We start from the raw sequence: 25173 nt of genomic DNA, 5'->3' as shown, positions 1-25173 counted from the left end.
AACACTCAGAAACATATCCCAGTGTCTGTCTGCCTGCCAGCTGGAAATCTTTTCCAGTTGGTGTGCATGTGTTTGTAGGATACCTGCTCCTCCCCTTTGAAGCACAGGTTACTGTAGCCTACTGAAGACGTTACAAGCATGATGCAGAAATTAGGGAGAGATTAAAGTTAAAAGAATGGATTCACTTTTTTAATGGTAGTTAATGATACTATAGTTATCATGTTTCTCATTGGATTTCTTAACTACAAAAAGGTAAAGACGTGTTTGTATCTGCACATACAAGCTTGTTAGCTAGCTAGCTCTGGTCCAACATTACACCAACTCGGAAATTCAAAAACATTCAAAGTACCAAGATAGAAGCCGCTCCTCCGTAGGTGTAATTCTGTGGGCCTAATTCAGATAATGTATGTCATAACAGGATGCCCAGCGCGTCAAGGCAAGCTTCATCCCCCATCCTCTCTTGCTCTTTCCTCAGCCGCAAAATGTTAGTTGCATCTGACGCCCTACACTGTCTCTGGCAGCACAGTGTGTGTGTTTGTCTTTCTTTATGTTTAAACCATGCTGTTACAGCAAAATACTATTTGCTCTTAATGACTTGTCTATACAGATTAAATCGCTTACCCACTCCATAGCAAGCTGCTCTATCTGCACTGATTGGTGAAGTCATTTAAAGTCGCGCAGAAAATAACGATATAAACCAGTACTTTTTGTTGGGTTCAAACCGGTTAAGAACTTTATTTTGCTGGAACAGAAGGAAGAAATAGTGGTTCTGTTCAGAACTAAATGATTGGAAAATAATTTCAGTTCCAACCCCCAGTTTGAGTGTGAGGGTAAGTAAACATTTCAATGTTAGTCTACACCTGTTGTTTACGACGCATGTGACAAACAAAATTTGATTTGATTTGTGTGTGTGTATTTTTGGATAACATGGATGGTCCAGACCAGCTTGCAGCAGCAGTTAGCGATGTAGTTGAATTGCCTGTAATAAATGAATGTGAATGCACATCCGTTTAGCTACTGGCTTAATTAGGTGTGGAAGCCAAGCTCTATTTCCTTGTTTACCCGGTCCATTCTGTCCTCTTTTAGCCTCATCCTTCTCTTTATCTTCTTCTGCCTGTACCCCTGTCTCTCCTGCCCACTTTAGCTTCTTCTTTCATCTCTCTCCTTTCCCTCGCTCTTCCTCCCATTATCCCCAACCTGTCTCTCTCCTCTTTTCTCCCTCTATCTCTCTGCCCTGCCCTACCCTGCCCTGCCCTGCCCTGCCCTGCCCTCCCTCCCTCCCTCCCTCCCTCCCTCCCTCCCTCCCTCCCTCCCTCCCTCCCTCCCTCCCTCCCTCCCTCCCTCCCTCCCTCCCTCCCTCCCTCCCTCCCTCCCTCCCTCCCTCCCTCTCTGCCCTGCCCTCTCTGCCCTGCCCTCCCTCCTTCCCTCCCTCCATCTCTCTGCCCTGCCCTGCCCTCCCTCCTTCCCTCCCTCCATCTCTCTGCCCTGCCCTCCCTCCTTCCCTCCCTCCTTCCCTCTCTCCTTCTCTGCCCTGCCCTCCCTCCCTCCCTCTCTGCCCTGCCCTCCCTCTCTGCCCTGCCCTCCCTCTCTGCCCTGCCCTCCCTCCTTCCCTCCCCCTTCCCTCCCTCCCTCCCTCCCTCTCTGCCCTGCCCTGCCCTCCCTCCCTCCCTCCCTCCCTCCCTCCCTCCCTCCCTCCCTCTCTGCCCTGCACTCCCTCCTTCCCTCCCTCCATCTCTCTGCCCTGCCCTGCCCTCCCTCCTTCCCTCCCTCCATCTCTCTGCCCTGCCCTCCCTCCTTCCCTCCCTCCTTCCCTCTCTCCTTCTCTGCCCTGCCCTCCCTCCCTCCCTCCCCTGCCCTCCCTCTCTGCCCTGCCCTCCCTCCTTCCCTCCATCTCTCTTCCCTGCCCTGCCCTCCCTCCTTCCCTCCCTCCCTCCCTCTCTGCCTCCCCCACTCCATTTTACTCTGTGTTGTATTCAGTGTGCGGAGGGTGGAGTGTCCTAGGCTCAGTCATTTACATGCGGCAGGCAGCCACCTCAGCCTCTCCTCTCCCTCTCTCTCTCTCTCTCTCTCGCTCTCCTCCTCCTCTCCTCTCTCCTCCTCTCCCTCTGCTCAGTCCCGAGGTAATTGGAAAACCGTCAGCAAGCCGCTGCTTCGAAGGAGAGTGAGAAGGGTAGAGGGAGAGAAAAGGGGAGAGAGGCGAGGAAGCGGGAAAGATGGAGAGAGGAGAATGAATGAATAAAGGGTTATGAGTGATTGATACGACACAGAGACAGAAAGGGAGAGACAGGAAGAAGGGAAAGACAGGAAGGGAGAGGGGAGGGGGAGATATAGAGTGAGGGGTTTTCACACAGACACACGTGACATGATACCCACAATGTACACACATATGTAAAGGGGGGAGAGTGGAGAAAAGCAGCTGTAAGAAGGATGGGAGGGTGAGTGTTGAGGACACAGACAAACAGGCAGCAGTATGATACAGGGTGGAGCTCACATGTACGCATACACACACACACACACGCACACACACACACACACACACACACACACACACACACACACACACACACACACACACACACACACACACACACACACACACACACACACACACACACACACACACACACACAGCTGCAGCAGTAGTGATGAATGAATACCAGGAGAACCTCTGCTTCAGCTCTATTAGAATTCACCAGATGCCTCCCTCAGAGAAATGGAGGGAAGGTAGAGAGAGAGACAGAGAGATGGAGGGAAGGTAGAGAGAGAGAGACAGAGAGATGGGCAGAAAGGGGGAGAGAGAAAAGGTGTTTCAAGGCGATTCAAGAGGAGGTAGATTGCCAGCAACAATTAAGCCAGCAACAACCCCCCCTCCCCGCATCACATATCAACCTGCCCCGGGGAGCAGTGGCGCATGCACACACACAGGCAGACAGGCGGGAGGAGATCAATGGTGCTGTGCGGCGTGTGTGTGTGTGTGTGTATGTCGGCACACTGTGTTCGCGACAAGCTGTTGCTAGCGTATGTTGTTCTAGTGGAGGTGTAGTGTTCGCAATAGCGGAGGGGGCAGCCTGCTTGTGTGTTGGGTAGAATGCTCGGAGAGAGCTGTGTGAGTGTGTGTGAGCCGTCAGATGGGAGGGGAGATGCCAAGTGCAGTAGTGGTAGCAGCAGCAGGGTTAGCAGCAGCGTCGGCGCCAGTGTGTATGCGTGTGTGAGTGTGTGTGAGCGGGCACGTGTGTGTGAGGGGTGGAGGGGAGTGGAGAGGGACTCCCAGGAGAAGGAGTCTTGGTCGGGGAGCAGAGCCAGCCTCTCTCCCTCTCCTCCACGGCAGGACCTAGACCTCCAGAGCCAGGGGAGTAGGTGGGATCTGTAACTCAGCCTGGAGCACTGGAGGCTGTAAAGACGCAGGGATCTCTTCCCCTCTCTGGAGAGCTGTTCGGTCAGAGCGGGAGCTCAGGATATGTGTGACCCAAGGGGACCGCCAGAAGGATCTGAGCGACAGAGACGGGAACGATTCCGTTACTGTTAACCATTAACACTACTTCTCCTGCCTCGGAGAGAACCGAGAGGAGAGGAGAAGAGGGGTGGAGGGAGGGGGACAGGGGGATTTTGTTTGCTGTAACGGAATAAGAGGAAGAACAACAGAGAGAAGGATTTAGAGAAGGAGGGGAGGAGGCGTGACCTCTCATCCCATGACTTTCCCTCAAGGTTTGCTTTGGGACCGTTGACTGTTGACCACTCGTACAGACTTATCTTACAACCGGTCACTGTGACAACCGTCAGGTTGTTGCTGTGTTACTATCCCCTTGGCGACCGACCATGTCGGTAACCACCGGTTTCGGCTACCAGCTGCCTGGCATTACCACGGTAACCTATGTGTTTGTTTACAGCCCGGGTACGGTGCAACGGGACCCCAGTCCCCCCACCCACACCCCTCCTGCCATTGCCGGTGCCAGCGGGCCCAAGCGGAAACTCTACAGCGCCGTACCGGGACGTACCTTCATCGTGGTCAAACCGTACACGCCACAGGGCGAAGGAGAGATCCAGCTGAACCGTGGAGAGAGAGTGAAAGGTTAGTACACTATGACTGTTCATAAAGTGGTTATAATGACCTGTCATTTCCTGGTATAACCACTTTTCACATGTGTTTTTATTAAACTCTAGGGGTCTCAGATGTAGGAAGGAATTTAGAATGAGACAGACATATCTCATTTTAGGAAACCAAGAAATCTTACTGTTGCATTGGGAACACAAACTTGTATTATTTCTATGAAATAATGTGAAAAACTATATGCTGATTAAGTCTGGCTCTCGTCTCTAGTCTTAGGCAAGGTCAGACATCACACGAGCGTGGTTCACCAAACCACTTCCACTACTCTTGTCACAGGTGTATGTCGGTAAATGAATGTGACAGAAGTTGTGTTTAACAGTAGAGGTACTACAGCGCTAACAGGACGGGGCATCCATACATTATACTTACATGACATGGATAAAGGACATGCCACTGCTCTCATTCTGTTCATGCCTCTGTAATGTCACTTCACCACTGGAGAGGGGTACATTTGTTATCTAATGCATCTGAAGTGCTTTTAAAGTCAGTCTTTCTTCATCAGCGTTGTCATGGCTGTCTATGTAGCTGCAGCTCCTAATTCTAATGGTGCTGTAGTCATGGTGTCTGTGTGTTTTGCAGCTCCTAATCCTAGTGGTGCTGTAGTCATGGTGTATGTGTGTTCTGCAGCTCCTAATCCTAATGGTGCTGTAGTCATGGTGTCTATGTATTCTGCAGCTCCTAATCCTAATGGTGCTGTAGTCATGGTGTCTGTGTGTTCTCTTCTCCATCCATGCCTCACTCCAGACTATGACTCTAATGACATAGAAGGTAAAACGACACAACATTTTCCAACATTACTGTCACCCCGTCTCTCTCTCTCCCAAACTCCTCTATATCCAAACTCACACCTTTCGTTCCCCAGACAACTGTAGTGTTTGGTTGTTGGTTGAGGAGGGAGTGTGTGTGTGTACAGTCGGTGTGTGTGTATTCTACATAAGTTGCTACCTTTCAGTGCATGGCCTCTATTGCCCAATCCTAAACTGACGCCTAGCCCTTAACCCATATGCACATTTGATAGGATTTGATAGGATTTGATAGGTGTAACCAATATTGTAATGGCTCTGCTGGATTTTGTCACCATATTGCTTATGTAGCAGATGAGGATCTGTGAAACTCACTCCTCAGCCTGAAGTGTCTCCACTTACACTACTTACACTACCTCCTCCCCCACTTACACTACCTGGGTAAGACGCTTCAGGAGGGCGTGTGTTGGCGAGGCAGAGTTCCTGGGTTTGAGTCTCAGTATGAGCTGAATTGGAGGAAGCAGTGTTCACCAAGCAAGCAGTGTGATGTAATTGACATCTATCAAAGCCTTCCAGATATCCACAAGTACAGAGGGTTTATGGGTTAGGGGTTGAATACAGTTTGGGCAAGAGCATACACCTACCTCGTACTCCCTCCTCAGAGTGATTCTTCTTCCGTGTGCAACGTAGTTTATCTTCACTCTTCTACACATCCCTGTAGGGTGAAATGTGTTCACTGCTTTTACTCTCCTACAGTCTCTTAGACACACCCACAACCACCTCTCCCTGAAGGCACAGATACCGCACTTTCCTCTGTACCCCATATCCTGGTATGAGACACTCCCACCCCTAGACTGTGTGTTTGATGTTGATGCAAACTGTTGTTGTTTATGATGCGGAAAACAACACAGTGTGGGTGAGTACTATGAATAGAGGAACTCGGGGACCCAGTCTGATAATAATGACATGATGAGTAAATCCCTTCTCCCACCCACAGAACTTCCCATCTCTGTTGAACAGACATACACAATGAACTGCATTCACCTTTTTGCTAATTTCCATGCTTTGTTCAAGGTTATTCACATGGCCACCAACCTGATAAATCATCCTGTACATTGTATTGAGAATGAAGTCAACAGCGCTGTTACGTAGCCACTTGTGTTACACACCAGTCTATGTGAATTTGAATGACAATACATGACACTGTGTATAGCATATGCTCTCAACTGTTACAGTCAGTACATTTGGATCAGGCTGGAATTGAACCCACAACCTTGGAGTTGACGCACCGCGCTCCAGCCAACTGAGCCATCTGGCAGGGTTGCATAATAATGACCAGCATGGCTCTAACTGTATACTCTTAGAAAAAAGGGTTCCGACAGGGTTTTTCGGCTGTCGCCATAGGAGAACGCTTTTGGTTCCAAGGAGAACCCTTTTGGTTCCAAGGAGAACCCTTTTGGTTCCAAGGAGAACCCTTTTGGTTCCAAGGAGACCCCTTTTTGATTCCATGTATACTGAAAAAATATATAGTTACAGTTCATATAAGGAATTCAATAAATGTAAATACATTTGGCCCTAATCTATAGATTGACTGGACAACAGTGCAGCCATATGTGGGCATAGGCCCACCCACATAGCAGACTGGCCCAACCAGTAGTTCTTTCCACTCTAGTTCATGGATATAAGCTGTATCGAATGCCAATTAGAAGGCAAAAATCTTTTTTCCACTCTTCAGTTTTGCTAGTCTCCACCTGGTCTTGTTGCTGCTAACCCGTAGTGACCAGTCCACTTCACAGTGCATAGAGGGGTGTTGTGACCCGAGGCCCTGTGGATGGATGGTCTCCACTTTGATTCATAATACATTCCATCTCATCTGCATTCATGAATGGATGAGTTGCTAATAGTTACAGGCCTCATTTACACTGGGGAAAGAGAGGATGAGAAAAGAGGAGGGGGAAAGACAGGAAGCTTCTCTACCGTGCTATATTCCTGGGGAGAAAGGTTGGCAGATGCCAGAGCACATGTTCAGTTTCAGTGTGAAGGTATGCCATGGAAGGATAGGGATACTCTCCCCCACCCCCTTAGTAAGAATAAAGAATGTTGTCTTCTACCTTTTACACTGTAAGAGTACTATTCACTTTAAACATCAATGACCTACTTTAACCAGCTTTATCTGTTACAGCTGTTATTTCAAGTGCCTGGTTTTGTTGAGTGGTATCCCTGACTTACTTTGTTGTTGAACCTCCATTTACTCACTCACATCTCTCCTCCCTTTCATCATCCCCCCTATTCTTCTCTTGTCACTCTCATCCCTTCATCCTGTGACAACAGAGGAACACCTGTATGAGGCCCTGAGATTGGGTAAAAAACAACAGGCCTGCATGATAACTCTACTCTCATAGCCCACTGTGTGTTTGGTAGCATAGCTAGCTAGCCTTCCCCCTGATGATTAGCATTGTGGCTAGGCTAACCCTGTTAGTTGTTTGGTATGTCGGGTGAGCTGTGAAGTGGTTTTGTAGCCTTTAGACCAGGGCTGTAATAAAACAATATAGTATGGATTAACATGGTCTTGTTGTACTCTCTGTCCTGTAGAGAATGGTGTTTCTCAGGGATCAGAAGGTAAACACAGCTGTGCAACTCTACAGCCTCCAGGCATTTTTACTGTATAATAGAAACTGGTTTCCCAGACACAGATTAAGCTTTGTCTTGGACTAAAAAACTATTTAAATGTCTTGATCAATCCTGGAAACTGGTGCTTAGTGTTTAGGCGTAGTGGCAGAGGGTATAGTCATAGTTAGCACTGTGTAGTAGTTGGTATAAGGGCCTGTTGTAGTTTTGACTCTGTTTAAGTACATAACGAGCTTTGTACATCTTTCACTGTAGTATGTGCATAGTTCCACCAAATCTATTTTTGTCGCTTTCGATGTCTTTCACATGTAATATATCTTTCCTTTTCTCCCAATCCGATGAAGAAGAGCAAGGTAAATTATATTCCTTCTCTTCTCGTCTGTAGTTTAGTCTACAGAAGGATAGTGGAAATAGCCCACAGATGCATAGATAGTCTATTGTAGTATCCATATATGTGATTGTACCTCCACGGACACCCCAAGACTCTCTGTGATCACTGTTGGACCACAAACCCAGCAGACAGTCATCTGATATATAGTCATCTGATGTGTGTGTGTGTGTGTGTGTGTGTGTGTGTGTGTGTGTGTGTGGGGGGGGGGGGGTTAGATCAATATGTGGTGATGAAGAGAGGTGTCTGGATGTGTGTGTTGGTGTGGGATGGAGTAGGGTGTCTGTTTATGTGTCTTGATCCATTGGATATGTTAGAGTTGACAATCCCCCAGGGGCCTTCCTTTCCCTCTACCTCTCTATAATCAGATAGCATCACCAGGATGGATACATCTCGATAGGCCACTTGTTGTCATCATGGAAACGGACACACACACACACACATGCACAAAGACCACTCACACGCACACACTCACACTTGCACAAACACATGCACTCTAGCACACACCGTCTTAACACACAACAACTAAACACACAAAGTACATCCAGCAACATAACCCATTACATTACAGGCTTTTCTACCTAAAACAAACGCACTGACACACCCACACACACACACACACACACACATACACCTCTCCTCTGCACACCATTGTAAATCTTCTAGACAGCCGGGAAAATGAAACCGACCAAATAACATTGAGATTAGACATTCACAAACATGATTAATGGTCTCAGGCCGCGCCCAGTGTGTGTGGAATATTAACACTGCTGTGGCCAGTGGCGGATACCTGGAGCGCGTGCACGAACACACGCACATATACATTCACATGCAAGCACACAAGCCAGTAGACAGACATACATTCACATGCAAGCACACAAGCCAGTAGACAGACATACATTCACATGCAAGCACACAAGCCAGTAGACAGACATACATTCACATGCAAGCACACAAGCCATTAGACATACATACATTCACATGCAAGCACACAAGCCAGTAGACATACATACATTCACATGCAAGCACACAAGCCAGTAGACATACATACATTCACATGCAAGCACACAAGCCAGTAGACAGACATACATTCACATGCAAGCACACAAGCCAGTAGACATACATACATTCACATACAATCCAGTAGACAGACATACATTCACATGCAAGCACACAAGCCAGTAGACATACATACATTCACATACAATCCAGTAGACATACATACATGGTCTAAAGACAGGCATTACTAATGATCTCAAGGGGATTGCAGGGTGATTCAACCATTACTGCAGTTATACAAGAATGGCACTGGTGTCAATGCTTGGTAAACCTTGGCCCTTCGTGGCTCAGGGCTAATACTTGGTAAACCTGGACCCTTCGTGGCTCAGGGCTAATACTTGGTAAACCTGGACCCTTCGTGGCTCAGGGCTAATACTGGGTAAACCTGGACCCTTCGTGGCTCAGGGCTAATACTTGGTAAACCTGGACCCTTCGTGGTTCAGGGCTAATGCTTGGTAAACCTGGGCCCTTCGTGGCTCAGGGCTAATACTTGGTAAACCTGGACTCTTTGTGGCTAAGGGCTAATACTTGGTAAACCTGGACCTTTCTTGGTTCAGGGCTAATACTTGGTAAACCTAGACCCTTCATGGCTCAGGGCTAATACTTGGTAAACCTGGACCCTTCATGGCTCAGGGCTAATACTTGGTAAACCTGGGCCCTTCGTGGCTCAGGGCTAATACTTGGTAAACCTGGGCCCTTCGTGGCTCATGGCTAATACTTGGTAAACCTGGACCCTTCATGGCTCAGGGCTAATACTTGGTAAACCTGGGCCCTTCGTGGCTCATGGCTAATACTTGGTAAACCTAGACCCTTCATGGCTCAGGGCTAATACTTGGTAAACCTGGACCCTTTGTGGTTCAGGGCTAATACTTGGTAAACCTGGACCCTTCATGGCTCAGGGCTAATACTTGGTAAACCTGGGCCCTTCGTGGCTCAGGGCTAATACTTGGTAAACCTGGGCCCTTCGTGGCTCATGGCTAATACTTGGTAAACCTGGGCCCTTCGTGGCTCAGGGCTAATACTTGGTAAACCTGGGCCCTTCGTGGCTCATGGCTAATACTTGGTAAACCTGGGCCCTTCGTGGCTCAGGGCTAATACTTGGTAAACCTGGGCCCTTCGTGGCTCAGGGCTAATACTTGGTAAACCTGGACCCTTCGTGGCTCAGGGCTAATACTTGGTACACCTGGACCCTTCGTGGCTCAGGGCTAATACTTGGTAAACCTGGGCCCTTCATGGCTCAGTGCTAATACTTGGTAAACATTGACTCTTTCTGGCTCAGGGCTAATACTTGGTAAACATTGACTCTTTCTGGCTCAGGGCTAACACTTGGTTAACCTCAACTCTTTCTGGCTCAGGGCTAATACTTGGTAAACCTCGACTCTTTCTGGCTCAGGGCTAACACTTGGTAAACCTCGACTCTTTCTGGCTCAGGGCTAACACTTGGTAAACCTCGACTCTTTCTGGCTCAGGGCTAACACTTGGTAAACCTCGACTCTTTCTGGCACAGGGCTAATACTTGGTAAACCTGGACCCTTTGTGGCTCAGGGCTAATACTTGGTAAACCTGGGCCCTTCGTGGCTCAGGGCTAATACTTGGTAAACCTGGACCCTTCGTGGCTCAGGGCTAATACTTGGTAAACCTGGACCCTCGTGGCTCAGGGCTAACACTTGGTAAACCTGGAGCCGTCATTGCTCAGGGCTTCTCTAGCGAGTTGGCACAGAGGCACAAATCTGTGTGTCTGTGTGTCTGTGTGTTGTTCGCCTAGAACTGAGTGCTGTAATGGGCTCTCAGATAAGCACAATAGATCATTGGAATGCAGCATTGTGACAATGCACACACAGACACTCACACACACACACACAGCGTTATATTCCAATTTTGAAGACACAGATGTAACTGTTTCTGAGACCAGAATGCATATGTCTGTAACTAAGCAACAGGTGCTGATCACACTAACACAACACAGATGTGGCATATTGTTGTCCTTTAAAATTAAATACTCAATTTTCATGAATAATAAAAGCAAATGTATAAGTTAGTTCCTACCATTTAAAAAACCTGACAAAAAGCACAAAATTATCCTTCTCTGGAATGTAATTTGAATTGTATAACCTCAAAGGTTACTTATACCTATGCTTTTTTTGACAATGTTGTTTTTGGGAGATTGAATGGCCAGAATGCATTCAGATTGTAGTGGGTAGTGTATTTTCAAGTATGTTCTCAAAAAAAATGTAGCCCATTGCAGTTAAATTTTATGTGTGTGTGTGTTTTTCATCTGAAACCTGGGTTTTGACAACCAACGTATCGGATTGTTCTGAAAGCATTCCTGCAACATTATGTTTTTGTAATATAATTTAATCTCTGAGAAAGTAAGCTAATTGATTGCATCCAAATTGACCATTTTAATTTATAGGAATCGTATCACATTCAATAAATATAGTACCAATGAGTTAGACATGAGGAATCTAGTGGTCAGAACCTGGTAATATGTATGGATGTATGATGGGACATACACCTAATAACTTCAATAACACATTTCTCTGAACAGGGAATAAAAAACATTGCCAAATTCACTGAGAATGCATTACATAGGATGAAGAAACAATACTCCAAGCCACAGCTCCATCCTACTTGTCAGACATAGAGAACTGATATTGTATACGGGTTGGTGGGGTTCGTGGGTGGCTTTTGATAATTTTTTTGTCTTACTCATTGTTAGAAAAGGGTACATTTGAGTATAACCAATTAGCTTAATTTCTCAGGGATGAAATTATTACTTCGACAAAACAATGTCGTAGGAATGCTAATCTTATCTGTTTCTAACTACAGAAACAATTTTCAGAAACATCTGAGATAGTGGGTGTCATGGCTTGCTGAAATGACATGGAATGACTCACCTATCACATACACAGTGAGTGACGGCTACACAGTTCACACTCCCTCTCTAACACAGTTGTAAATTAGGAATGATTTCAGCCTACATTATGATCACTGAGAAGGGGGTGGTAGGCAATAGGGATCGGGAATTTGTGAGAAAAAAAAGAAAGTGACTGGGTGCGAGGTCATAGTGAACTTTGGGGATAAAGTTTATTAAGACGGTATTAAGACTCGTGTGTGTGCGCGTTGACATCGGGTTGGGTCAGTGGCCTGGGGGAAGGACGAGAGTGTCACAGCTGACCTCTCTCTGTCCAATCAGAGACGCAGCAGGTAGCAAAAACCCGCCCACATACACCTGCACCCTGCTGACCACACCATCTGTCCCTCTATCACACACACACACACACACACACACACACACACACACACACACACACACACACACACACACACACACACACACACACACACACACACACACACACACACACACACACACACACACACACGCAAAGCAAATCAGTATACATCAAGATGAACATTACATCAGGAACAGAAGTGTAAGCACCCTGACATTCCTGACAGGATTACGTTATGTACTGTGTGTGCGTGTGTATGCGTGTATGCGTGTGTGTGTGTACATATGTCTGTAAGCATTTCACTGTCTACACCTGTTGTATTCGGCTCATGTGAAAAATATAATTTGATTTGATATGTGAATATGTACAGTATGTGTGCCTGTGTGTCTGTGTGTGTGTGTGTGTGTGTGTGTGTGTGTGTGTGTGTGTGTGTGTGTGTGTGTGTGTGTGTGTGTGTGTGTGTGTGTGTGTGTGTGTCAAATAAAATTTCATTGGTCACATACACATATTTAGCAGATGTTATTGCGGGTGTAACAAAATACTTGTGTTCCTAGTTCCAACAGTGCAGTGATATCTAACAATTCACAACAATACACACAAATCTAAAAGTAAAATAATGTACATAAGAAATATATACAGTTGAAGTTGGAAGTTTACATACACTTAGGCAAATACATATATACTCAGATTTTCACAATTCCTGACATTTAATCCTAGTAAAAAATGATTAGGTCAGTCAGGATCACCACTTTATTTTAAGAACGTGAAATGTCAGAATAATAGTAGAGAGAATGATTTACTTCAGCTTTTATTTCTTTCATCACATTCCCAGTGGGTCAGAAGTTTACATATACTCAATTAGTATTTGGTAGCATTGCCTTTAAATTGTTTAACTTGGATCAAACGTTTCGGGTAGCCTTCCACAAGCTTCCCCACAATAAATTGGGTGAATTTTGGCCCATTCTTCCTGACAGAGCTGGTCTAACTGAGTCAGGTTTGTAGGCTTCCTTGCTCGCACACGCTTTTTGAGTTCTGCCCACACATTTTCTATAGGATTGAGGTCAGGGCTTTGTGATGGCCACTTCAATACCTTGACTTAACTTTTTTTCCTTAAGCCATTTTGCCACAACATTGGAATGGGGGGTGGGGGGGTCATTGTCCATTTGGAAGACCTATATGCGACCAAGCTTTAACTTCCTGATTGAGGTCTTGTAACAATCGCCGAAATGGGTAGACAAAGACGCAGCGTGATTTGGTTTCATCATCATTTATTTGAATGTGAACCAGCAACAAAAACAATAAAGAGAAACAAACAAACGAACATACAGCCTTGTAGGCCTCAAAAGCACCAATACAAAAACAAGATCCCACAAATAACAGGTGGGAAAAGGCTACCTAAATATGATCCCCAATCAGAGACAACAATAGACAGCTGCCTCTGATTGGGAACCATACCAGGCCAACATAGAAATACAAAAACTAGACTACACATAGAAATAATAAACTAGAACACCCCCCCAGTCACGCCCTGACCTACTCCAAAATAGAAAATAAAGGTGTTCTATGGTCAGGATGTGACATGTCTTGAGATGTTGCTTCAATTTATCCACATAATTCTCCTGCCTCATGGTGCCATCTATTTTGTGAAGTGCACCAGTCCCTCCTGCAGCAAAACACCCCCACAACATGATGCTGCCACCCCCGTGCTTCACGGTTGGGATGTTGTCTTCGGCTTGCAAACCTCCCCATTTTTCTCAAACATAACGATGGTCATTATGGCTAAACAGTTCTATTTTTGTTTCATCAAACCAGAGGATATTTCTCCAAAAAGTAAGATCTTTGTCCCCATGTGCAATTGCAAACCGTAATCTGTTTTTTTTTATGGTGGTTTTGGAGCAGTGGATTCTTCCTTGCTGAGCGGCCATTCAGGTTATGTCGATATAGGACACGTTTTACTGTGGATATAGATACTTGTGTATCTGTTTCCTCCAGCATCTTCACAAGATCCTTTGCTGTTGTTCTGGGATTGATTTGCACTTTTCGCAACAAAGTACGTTCATCTCTAGGAGACAGGAAGCCTCTCCTTCTTGAGCGGTATGACAGCTGCGTGGTCCCATGGTGTTCATACTTCCGTACTATTGTTTGTACAGATGAACGTGGTACCTTCAGATGTTTGGAAACTGCTCCCAAGGATGAACCAGTGGGGGTCTACAATTTTTTTTCTGAGGTCTTGGCTGATTTCTTTTGATTTTCCCATGATGTCACGCAAAGAGGCACTGAGTTTGAAGGTAGGCCTTGAAATACATTCACAGGTACACCTTCAATTGACTCAAGTTATGTCAATTAGCCTATCAGAAGCTTATAAAGTCCTGACATAATTTTCTGGAATTTTCCAAGCTGTTTAAAGGCACAGTCAACTTAGTGTATGTAAACTTCTGACCCACTGGAATTGTGATACATTGAATTATAAGTGAAATAATCTGTCTGTAAAGAATTGTTGGAAAAATGACTTGTGTCATGCACAAAGTAGATGTCCTAACCGACTTGCCAAAACTATAGTTTGTTAACAAGACATTTGTGGAGTGGTTGAAAAATGAGTTTTAACGACTACAATCTAAGCGTATGCAAACTTCCAAATTCAACTGTAAATATTAGGACGAGCAATGTCGGAATGACTGACAGCTGTCTGCATATGTGTGTATTTACAGTGCCTTCAGAAATTTTTCAGACCCCTTGACTTTTTCCACATTTTGTTACGTTACAGCCTTATTCTAAAATGGATTAAATCATCAACCAATACACACAATACCCCATAATGACAAAGAGAAAAAAAAAATCTTCACATTTATAAAAAATAAGAAACAGAAATACCTTCTTAAATATTCAAACCCTTTTCAAACCCCATGAGACTTGAATTGTGCTCAGGTGCTTCCTTTTTCCATTGATCATCCTTGAGATGTTTCTACAACTTGATTGTGGTAAATGCAATTGGTTGGAAATGATTTGGAAAGGCTCATACCTGTCTATATTATGTCCCACAGTTGACAGTGCATGTCAGAACAATATCCAACCCTTGAGATCGAAGGAATTGTCCGTAGAGGTCCGAGACTGGATTGTGTTGAGGCACAGATCTGGGGTACCAAAAAATGTCTGCAGCATTGGAGGTCCCCAAGAACACAGTAACCTCCATCAATTCTTAAATTGAAGAATTTTGGAACCACCAAGACACTTACTAGGGCTGGTTGCCTGGCCCAACTTAGCAATCGGGGGAGAAGGGCATTGGTCAGGGAGGTGACCAAGAACCCAATGGTTACTCTGACAGAGCTCAAGTGTTCCTCTGTGGTGATGGAAGAACATTCCAGAAGAACAAGTATCTCTGCAGCACTCCACCAATCAGGCCTTTATGGTAGGGTGGCCAGACGGAAGCCACTCCTCAGTAAAAGGCACACAACAGCCCACTTGGAGTTTGCCAAAAGGCACCTAAATGACTCTTAGACCATGAGAAACAAGATTATGTCTGATGAAACCAAGATTGAACTCTTTGGCATTGAATGTCACGTCTGGAGGAAACCTGGCACCATCCCTACAGTAAAGCATTGTGGTGGCAGCATCATGCTGTGGGGATGTTTTTCAGCAGCAGGGACTGGGAGACTAGTCAGGATCGAGGCAAGATGAATGGAGAAAGGTACAGAGAGATCCTTGATGAAAACCTGCTCCAGAGCATTCTGGATCTCAGACTGGGGCGAAGGTTCACCTTCCAACAGGACAACGACCCTAAGCACAGAGCCAAGACAACCCAGAAGTGGCTTCGGGGGTAGGTCTCTGAATGTCCTTTAGGGGCCCAGCCAGAGTCCAGACTTGAACTCAATCAAACATCTCTGGAGAGACCTGAAAATAGCTGTGAAGCAACACTCCCCATCCAAACTGACAGAGCTTGAAACGATCTGCAGAGAAGAATGAGAGAAACTCCCCAAATACAGGTGTGCCAAGCTTGTAGCGTCATACCCAAGAAGACTCAGGGCTGTAATCGCTGCCAAAAGTGCTTCAACAAAGTACTGAGTGAAGGGTCTGAATACTTATGTAAATGTGATATCAGTTTTTAAAAATGTGATATAATAATTTGTAATAATGGGGTATAGTGTAGATTGATGAGGGGGGAGAACGATTGAATACATGTTACACTAAGGCTGTAACCTAACAAAATGTGGAAAAAGTCAAGGGGTCTGAATACTTTCCGAATGCGTTGTATGTCCAGACAGTGAGCCGTAGCAGGGAGCACACAGTGAAACTGTCAGTGACTCCATATGTACTTCAGGTCCTTCCCTTTGTCAGCCCTGCCCTGACACTGTTACTGTGTCACGGTGTATCACTGTGTGTTACTGTATGAATGCACACGAACACACCACACATACACACACACACACACACACACACAGTTATTGACAGCCAATGTCATTGTGAGTGTTTACGAGGAGCAACAGTCCAGCTCATTAAGGTCTGATCATGTATCACAGAGTAAACACCATCAATCAACTGCAGTTAGCACAGCTACAAACACACACACACTGAAATGAAAGACGTCTATGAGAGATTAAGAGACACTCTGTCAATGATCTAAGACCTCTCGAGTGATGTTCTTTTAACCCTGGCAACATCAAGGTGTTCCTGTTTTTCGCAGGTTTTTATCCACAGCCACGCTGTGCAGCAAGAAGGTATACACACATAGCATGAGCTAGTGAGTGTAATGAGGTGAGAATAAAAGAGAAAGATAGAAAGGAAAGGTACGAGTTATTAGGCATCCAAATTGGCCTTAGCAACTCTATTTTTGTCTTCACATGGAGGCCGATAGAAACGGAGAAATGGACAAGAGAAAAGATAATACATGAAATAGAGGGAGAAAATGAAAACGAAAGAGTTTTGTAGATCCATTCAAGGTTGGGAGGGAGGGAAGAGAGGAGATGAGAGAGAAGGGCTCCCTCTGAGTCATACTTGGAGTTTTCCTCCCCCTCCACTACTCTCACACTCCCATCTCCAACCTCTACCTCTTTCTTACTTCTGTCCCTTCTACCTCTCTGCCTGCTCTCTTGCTGTACATGCCTCCTCTGTCATTCATAAATAAAGCTTCCACTGTGTTACACTCTCTTTCTTACTTGACTGAATCATCTTCTTACTCACTCATTCACTCAAACCCTTTCTCTATCTCTATTTCTCTCTCCCTCTCTCTCCCTCTCTCTCTCTCTCTCTCTCTCTTTCTCTCTCTCTCTCTGTCTCTCTCTCTCCCCCCCCTCTCTCTTTCTCTCTCTCTCTGTCTCTCTCTCTATCTCTCTCTCTCTCTCTCTCTCTCTCCCTCTCTCTCTCTCTCTCTCTCTCTCTCTCTCTCTCTGTCTCTCTCTCGCAGTGTGTGTGTTGAATACAGATGAGGTAGGGACTGCACCACTCCCCAGCCCTCTCTGAACTGAAGGAGCCCTGAGAGCACACACACACACACACACACACACACACACACACACACACACACACACACACACACACACACACACACACACACAGAAACAAACACACACACACAGAAACAAACACAAACACACACAGAGCCTCAGTCTCAGGAAAGCGTGACTATCCGTCCCTCCGCTCACTTTCACTCCTTTATTCAACTACACTGGTCTGTGTCTTAGGGGTCCACTCTGCTCCTCCATTCCTTCCTCAATCCCCCTTTACTTCTCCTCACCTCTGATCTATCTCGTACCCTCATCCAATTCATCTTCTGCTTGTGATAAGATGAGAGATATCAGTCCTATACTCAACTTAAATCACATTTTCTGCTTCATTTGCGCTGAATACAACAGGTATTATTTCACCTTACAGTGAAATGCTTACTTACATGCCCTTAACCAACAATGCAGTTAAAAAATAAAAAAAGAATAAGAAGTAAAAGTAACAAAGAATTAACAAATAACAAATCATGCTTTATGTCGGATTTTCTTGAGTATAATGTTTTTTTGGTGGAAGGGTGCTCTTCAGACAGACAACTCTCCAACAGATCACCAGTTTGGGGATACATCAGCAGACACAATGCGGACACAGATAGCTCATTTTAGCCACAGCCAGGCAGTGGTTGTGAGCCTGTAATGCTAACGTCATGGCACATGCAATCTACTCACTTGCGAAATACACTCATTGAAAATATCCTCTGCGAGCTTCATCTAGCTAGCTACCGGAAATATTTACAGCAGGACATAAACCGATATGGCTCTGGACGGATGTTCCAACTCTGCCCTTTCCTTTCTGCCAAACTGACTTTGGTCAGACGAATAAACCTTGAGACTTGCATCCCAAGTGTGCGTGTGCGTGTGTGTGTGTGTGCGTGTGTGTTCAAGAAGATGCAGTTGTTCTCTCTCTCTATTACGGCGGATTGAACCAAGGTTTAATAAAGCGTGCAGGGCTCCCAATCTAATAACAACTGCACTCTTGTTATTGGAATGCTCCCTGTACACACACACACACACACACACACACACACACACACACACACACACACACACACACACACACACACACACACACACACACACGCACGCACGCACGCACACACACACGCACACAAAATCATACTGAACAAACACCTTACTCATCACCTTCCACCCACCCACAGCAGTTCCACACAGACTGTAGTCAGACTGTACTCAGACACACTAGACATAGCATCTCTGTCATGATCAATTACTGAACGTACTGTACCTGTCAAAAGTTTGGACACGCCTACTCATTCAAGGGTTTTTCATTATTTTTTACTCTTGTCTACATTGTAGAATAATAGTGAAGACAACACAACTATGAAATAACACATATGGAATCATGTAGTAACCAAAAAAGTGTTAAACAAATCAAAATATATTTTATATTTGACATTCTTCAAATGAGCTACCCCTTGCCTTGATGACAGCTGTACACTCTTGGCACTCTGTGAAGCATAGACCAGTGGCAATCTGTCCTTTGGAACCAAAAATCCAAAATCCAAACACCACCGTGTCTTTGTGAGACGCAGAGTAGGTGAACTGATGATTTCTGCATATGCATATGGCGGACAGCGGGTGTTAGTATTCTCACTGTAACCATAGTAATGTCACAGTGTGCTACCCAAATGCTGCGTTGTACTGCTAAATGTGCAACCTGTATGCTATACTACATGTACAGTATGTACTGCATACAGTATTCACTATGCAAATGGTCTCCTATGTCCCTGTGGTGGAAAGGTTCATAGAGTACGTTAGTGTTGTATTCTCTGTCAGTATTGTCTCTCTCTCTCTCTCTCTCTCTCTCTCTCTCTCTCTCTCTCTCTATCTCTCTCTCTCTCTCTCTCTCTTTCTCATATCAAAGATCTTAGACTTTATATCCAGCAACCAATGGCATTTCTTAAAAACCCTGCCCACCAGAGGGATATTTTAAACCTACAAATTCAAGGTTTACTTTTGTTTTGCTGGTCTATAACAAAATGTTGTGTGCTAATATTGCATTGATGCATCCTTAACGTTTGACATGTGCTTTCACAGCATTCAAGTTAAACAACATGTAAGTTTACATTGTAAATAAATTTATAGATGTTACCCTTACTGCTATCACTAATTGGTGGCTGCGAGTTCAAAACCCCTTCGCGGCAAAGTTGCTATTTGAGGAAAGAGTGCTTCACTGTTGGTTCTCGAAGTCAAATAACGCATATGTGACAAAGTAGATGATTGTAATATGTTGTACTTGTAAGTGTAGCCTACATGTCTATGTAATGTAGCGATGATTATCTATGTAGCAGTGGCAATTATTTGTGTCGGTCTGGAAGAAGTACTCCAACAACAAGCTCCTCATAAAATGTATTTGTAATCTTAATTCCCAAGGCTTTGCCTGCACTTCTCTTCTGTTCACAACACACTACCACAATTAGTGGCTAATATGTAGGCTTACATTTGAAGGGTAGCTTAAGCCTACATTGTGCCACCTCACCAAGCCATGTGTAGTGAGTGACTTCGGTTGTTTCATAGGTTCTACATAGGTTATTACTGTGCTTGTAATAGGTGGTGAATGCATGTGCATGTGATTGGGATGACGAACAGAACATGCCATTTCACTTCTGTCATTATGTCAAATGTAAGGCATACCCGGACAACACTGTGCCAATTGTGCGCCACCCTATGGGGACTCCAAGCCAGATGTGTTTCAGCCTGGATTCAAACCAGGAACTGTAGTGATACCTCTTGCACTGAGCAGTGCCTTAGACCGCAATGCCACTCGGGAGCCCAATATTCAATAGTGCAGCTTTTCAAACTGCGTGCCCGGGGACTGGGAGCGCAGCCTCGAGAGCACACAGTGTATGCTACCTGTGATTTCATTATCTGATAACTTTTTTTATTTTGCAGTTTAAATTAACTGGATATATTCACTGCACTATTAAGCCTAATATTGAGCTAATTATATCATTAATATGTATACACTTCTAACTTAGGCTACACATCTCAAGCCTGTCTGTCTTCATTGTTCTGTTTCACAGTTACACATTTGGCCTCTCCGCTGCCTCGGCTATTCCTTTTAAATCTTGTGTCTCAGGAAAAGCCAGACTTGTTGGACAGTTATTTTGACTTATTTTTCTTACTTATAGCCTATTGGAGGAGAGTGAATGTAAATAGGTTACAGCATTAAGAACTGGTGGGGAGTTGGAAAGGAGAGAGAGCATCTCAGTGTCAGAAGAAGCCCATCACTATTTTCCAATGGTGGGCCTATCTTAGCACCGATACATCCTTACAAAATACAACATATAAGTGGCCTGCTATTGTACCTTTCTGGACCTTCTAAACTGTCGAGCTATAGGACATTTATATATATGCAGTGGGGCAAAAAAGTATTTAGTCAGCCACCAATTGTGCAAGTTCTCCCACTTAAAAAAATGAGAGGCCTGTAATTTTCATCATAGGTACACTTCAAATATGACAGACAGAATGAGAAAAAATGATTTTTTATGAATTTATTTGCAAATTATGGTGGAAAATAAGTATTTGGTCACCTACAAACAAGCAAGATTTCTGGCTCTCACAGACCTGTAACTTCTTCTTTAAGAGGCTCCTCTGTCCTCCACGCGTTACCTGTATTAATGGCACCTGTTTGAACTTGTTATCAGTATAAAAGACACCTGTCCACAACCTCAAACAGTCACACTCCAAACTCCACTATGGCCAAGACCAAAGAGCTGTCAAAGGACACCAGAAACAAAATTGTAGACCTGCACCAGGCTGGGAAGACTGAATCTGCAATAGGTAAGCAGCTTGGTTTGAAGAAATCAACTTTGGGAGCAATTATTAGGAAATGGAAGACATACAAGACAACTGATAATCTCCCTCGATCTGGGGCTCCACGCAAGATCTCACCCTGTGGGGTCACAATGATCACAAGAACGGTGAGCAAAAATCCCAGAACCACACGGGGGGACCTAGTGAATGACCTGCAGAGAGCTGGGACCAAAATAACAAAGCCTACCATCAGTAACACACTACGCCGCCAGGGACTCAAATCCTGCAGTGCCAGACGTGTCCCCCTGCTTAAGCCAGTACATGTCCAGGCCCGTCTGATGTTTGCTAGAGAGCATTTGGATGATCCAGAAGAAGATTGGGAGAATGGCATATGGTCAGATGAAACCAAAATATAACTTTTTGGTAAAAACTCAACTCGTCGTGTTTGGAGGACAAAGAATGCTGAGTTGCATCCAAAGAACACTATACCTACTGTGAAGCATGGGGGTGGAAACATCATGCTTTGGGGCTGTTCTTCTGCAAAGGGAACAGGACGACTGATCCGTGTAAAGGAAAGAATGAATGGGGCCATGTATCGTGAGATTTTGAGTGAAAACCTCCTTCCATCAGCAAGGCATTGAAGATGAAACGTGGCTGGGTCTTTCAGCATGACAATGATCCCAAACACACCGACCAGGCAACGAAGGAGTGGCTTCGTAAGAAGCATTTCAAGGTCCTGGAGTGACCTAGCCAGTCTCCAGATCTCAACCCCATAGAAAATCTTTGGAGGGAGTTGAAATTCTGTGTTGCCCAGCAACAGCCCCAAAACATCACTGCTCTAGAGGAGATCTGCAAGGAGGAATGGACCAAAATACCAGCAACAGTGTGTGAAAACCTTGTGAAGACTTACAGAAAACGTTTGACCTCTGTCATTGCCAACAAAGGGTATATAACAAAGTATTGAGATAAACTTTTGTTATTGACCAAATACTTTATTTTCCACCACAATTTGCAAATAAATTCATTAAAAATCCTACAATGTGATTTTCTGGATTTTTTTCTCTCATTTTGTCTGTCATAGTTGAAGTGTACCTTTGATGAAAATTACAGGCTTCTCTCATATTTTTAAGTGGGAGAACTTGCACAATTGGTGACTGACTAAATACTTTTTTGCCCCACTGTATATATATATATAACTTTTAATACCGGGCTGAATAGTTTTGGTAAATACAATTGATTGGACAAGATTTGGAAAGGCACAAACCTATAAGGTCCCACAGTTGACAGTACATGTCAGAGAAAAAAACAATCCATGAGGTTGAAGGAATTGTCCATAGAGCTCTGAGACAGGATTGTGTTGAGGCACAGATCTGGGGAAGGGTACCAAAAGATGTCTACAAAATTGAAGGTCTCCAAGAACACAGTGTCCTCCATCATTCTTAAATGGAAGAAGTTTGGATCCACCAAGACTCCTCCTAGAGCTGGCCGCCAAGCTAAACTGAGCAAATGCAGGAGAAGGGCCTTGGTCAGGGAGGTGACCAAGAACCCAATGGTCACTCTGATAGAGCTCCAGAGTTCCTCTGTGGCGATGGAAGAACCTTCCAGAGGGACAACCATTTCTGCAGCACTCCACCAATCAGGCTCAGTAAAAGGCACATGACAGCCTGCTTGGAGTTTGCCAAAAGGCATCTAAAGGACTCTCAGACCATGAGAAACAGGATTTTCTGGTCTGATGAAACCAAGATTGAACTCTTTGGCCTGAATGACAAGCATCACGTCTGGAGAAAACCAGTGAAGCATGGTGGTGGCAGCATCATGCTGTGGGGATGTTTTTCAGAGGCAGGGACTGGGAGACTAATCAGGATCAAGGGAAAGATGAACAGAGCAAAGTACAGAGAGAACCTTGATGAAAACCTGCTCCAGAGTGTTCAGCACCTCAGACTTCGGCGAAGATTCACTTTCCAACAGAACAACGACCCTAAGCACACAGCCAAGACAATGCAGGAGTGGAATGTCCTTTAGGGGCCCAGCCAGACGCCGGACTTGAACTCAATCTAACATCTCTGGAGAGACCTGAAAATAGCTGTTCAGTGAAGCTCCCCATGCAACCTGACAGAGCTTGAGAGGATCTACAGAGAAGAAAGGGAGAAACTCCCCAAATACAGGTTCCGCTTGTATCATTTTACCCAAGAAGACTCAAGGCTGTATCAACAAAGTACTGCGTAAAGGGTCTGAATACTTATGTAAATGTGATATTTCAGTTTTTTTTTATACACTGGCAAACATTTCTAAAAACCTGTTTTTGCTTTGTCATTTTTGGGTATTGTATGTAGATTGATGAGGGGAAAACATTTAATCGAGTTTAGAATAAGATTGTAAAGTAATTATTTTTGGAAAAAGTCAAGGGGGTATACACGGTATACTGCTGTGTGTGTGTTAGTGCGCAAGAGAGACAGAGAGAGAGTATGGTTTAGTGTGTGCTGGGGGAGAGTGAATATTTATGTGTGTGTGAATGACTCAGCTTTGAGCAGTAGCGCGAGGCTTGGCTGAAATTAAAATGAGCTGTCGGTCGTCACACACACGCGCGCTCGTTTGGTGGGGATGCGGTGGAGCTTGCAGGCAGGGCAGGATGTGTGTGGAGTATAAATAACTCTGCATCGCCACTGATGCTATTTCTGGACCAGGCATCGTGACACTCAACCACAGGCAACCTCAGACAGGACACTGACACACACACACACACACACACACACACACACACACACACACACACACACACACACACACACACACACACACACACACACACACACACACACACACACACACACACACACACACACACACACACACACACACACACACACACACACACACACACACACACACACACACACACACACACACACTACTGCACTTACATACTCTGCATTCAAAGAAATGTATACAGACACACACACCTCAGTTCAATGCATAACCTTCCAATCATAGTTTAAGTTCTAATGAGGTTTATTCTGCTCCTTTTGTACAGTATCTCTCTCCAGCTCCCATTCATTCTCACCTCTCTCACCATCCCTCTTTGTCTTTCATTCTCTTTCCCTTCCTCTTTCTTTGTCCATCCCCTGTGTATGATGACTTTATTAGTATTTCATTGGGCCTGTCCTTGTCAGCAACAGTAAAATGCTGTGTGGAACAATAGCTGTCCAGTGGAATGACTGCATAACACCCTGGCTCTCAGAGGTGTGAAGACTCTGTTGAGTTCCCAGTCCAGTATAACTAACTCTTCACATAGAATATAATGGGAACTATGACCCATTGCTGCAGCTATGACTGTTTCCTACGGCTTGTGCTGCCTGCTTGTGCTGCCTGCTTGTGCTGCCTACTACACATTCAAGATTAGTTGAGTTTCTGCCACTTTACTAAGTGAAATGTTTTGAAACCAAGTTTAAAGCACTATACCACCAAAGCATTTGTTATTGTTCAATGAGGTGACTGAAACCCTGTGTTGTGATCATCTGTCCTCCTCTGTCACCCACTGCTGTGTACCGGTGGAGGTGATTATGAACCCGTATGAAGCCTGTGGTGGTGTAGTACTGTAGCAGTTGTTGTCCAGTGTTTGGCTGATCTATGTCCTGCTGAGGTGTTGATTGTGAACTGTTTGGCTAGTGTAGCTTTACACTGTATTACACCATGAGCGTTTGGCTTTAACCTCCGTCACTGACTCAGTCCCTCATCTTACTGT

At 44.9% G+C, this 25173-nt stretch overlaps 1 protein-coding gene across 1 annotated transcript in view; it reads left to right on the top strand.

Annotated features, from left to right (window-relative positions):
- LOC135538744 (SH3 and multiple ankyrin repeat domains protein 3-like) overlaps positions 1 to 25173 on the top strand; it is a 245766-nt gene that overhangs the window by 158139 nt on the left and 62454 nt on the right. The window contains exon 12 of the mRNA XM_064964649.1: positions 3888 to 4069. Within this exon, the coding sequence (XP_064820721.1) occupies positions 3888 to 4069 (182 nt within the window). The remainder of the gene's footprint in view (positions 1 to 3887; positions 4070 to 25173) is intronic.

The sequence above is a fragment of the Oncorhynchus masou genome, unplaced genomic scaffold (genome assembly GCF_036934945.1).
Source record: "Oncorhynchus masou masou isolate Uvic2021 unplaced genomic scaffold, UVic_Omas_1.1 unplaced_scaffold_33___fragment_6___debris, whole genome shotgun sequence".
In the NCBI taxonomy this organism is placed as follows: domain Eukaryota; kingdom Metazoa; phylum Chordata; class Actinopteri; order Salmoniformes; family Salmonidae; genus Oncorhynchus; species Oncorhynchus masou.
The sequence above is the reverse complement of the archived record's forward strand: the minus strand, read 5'-3'. Positions and strand labels throughout refer to the sequence as shown.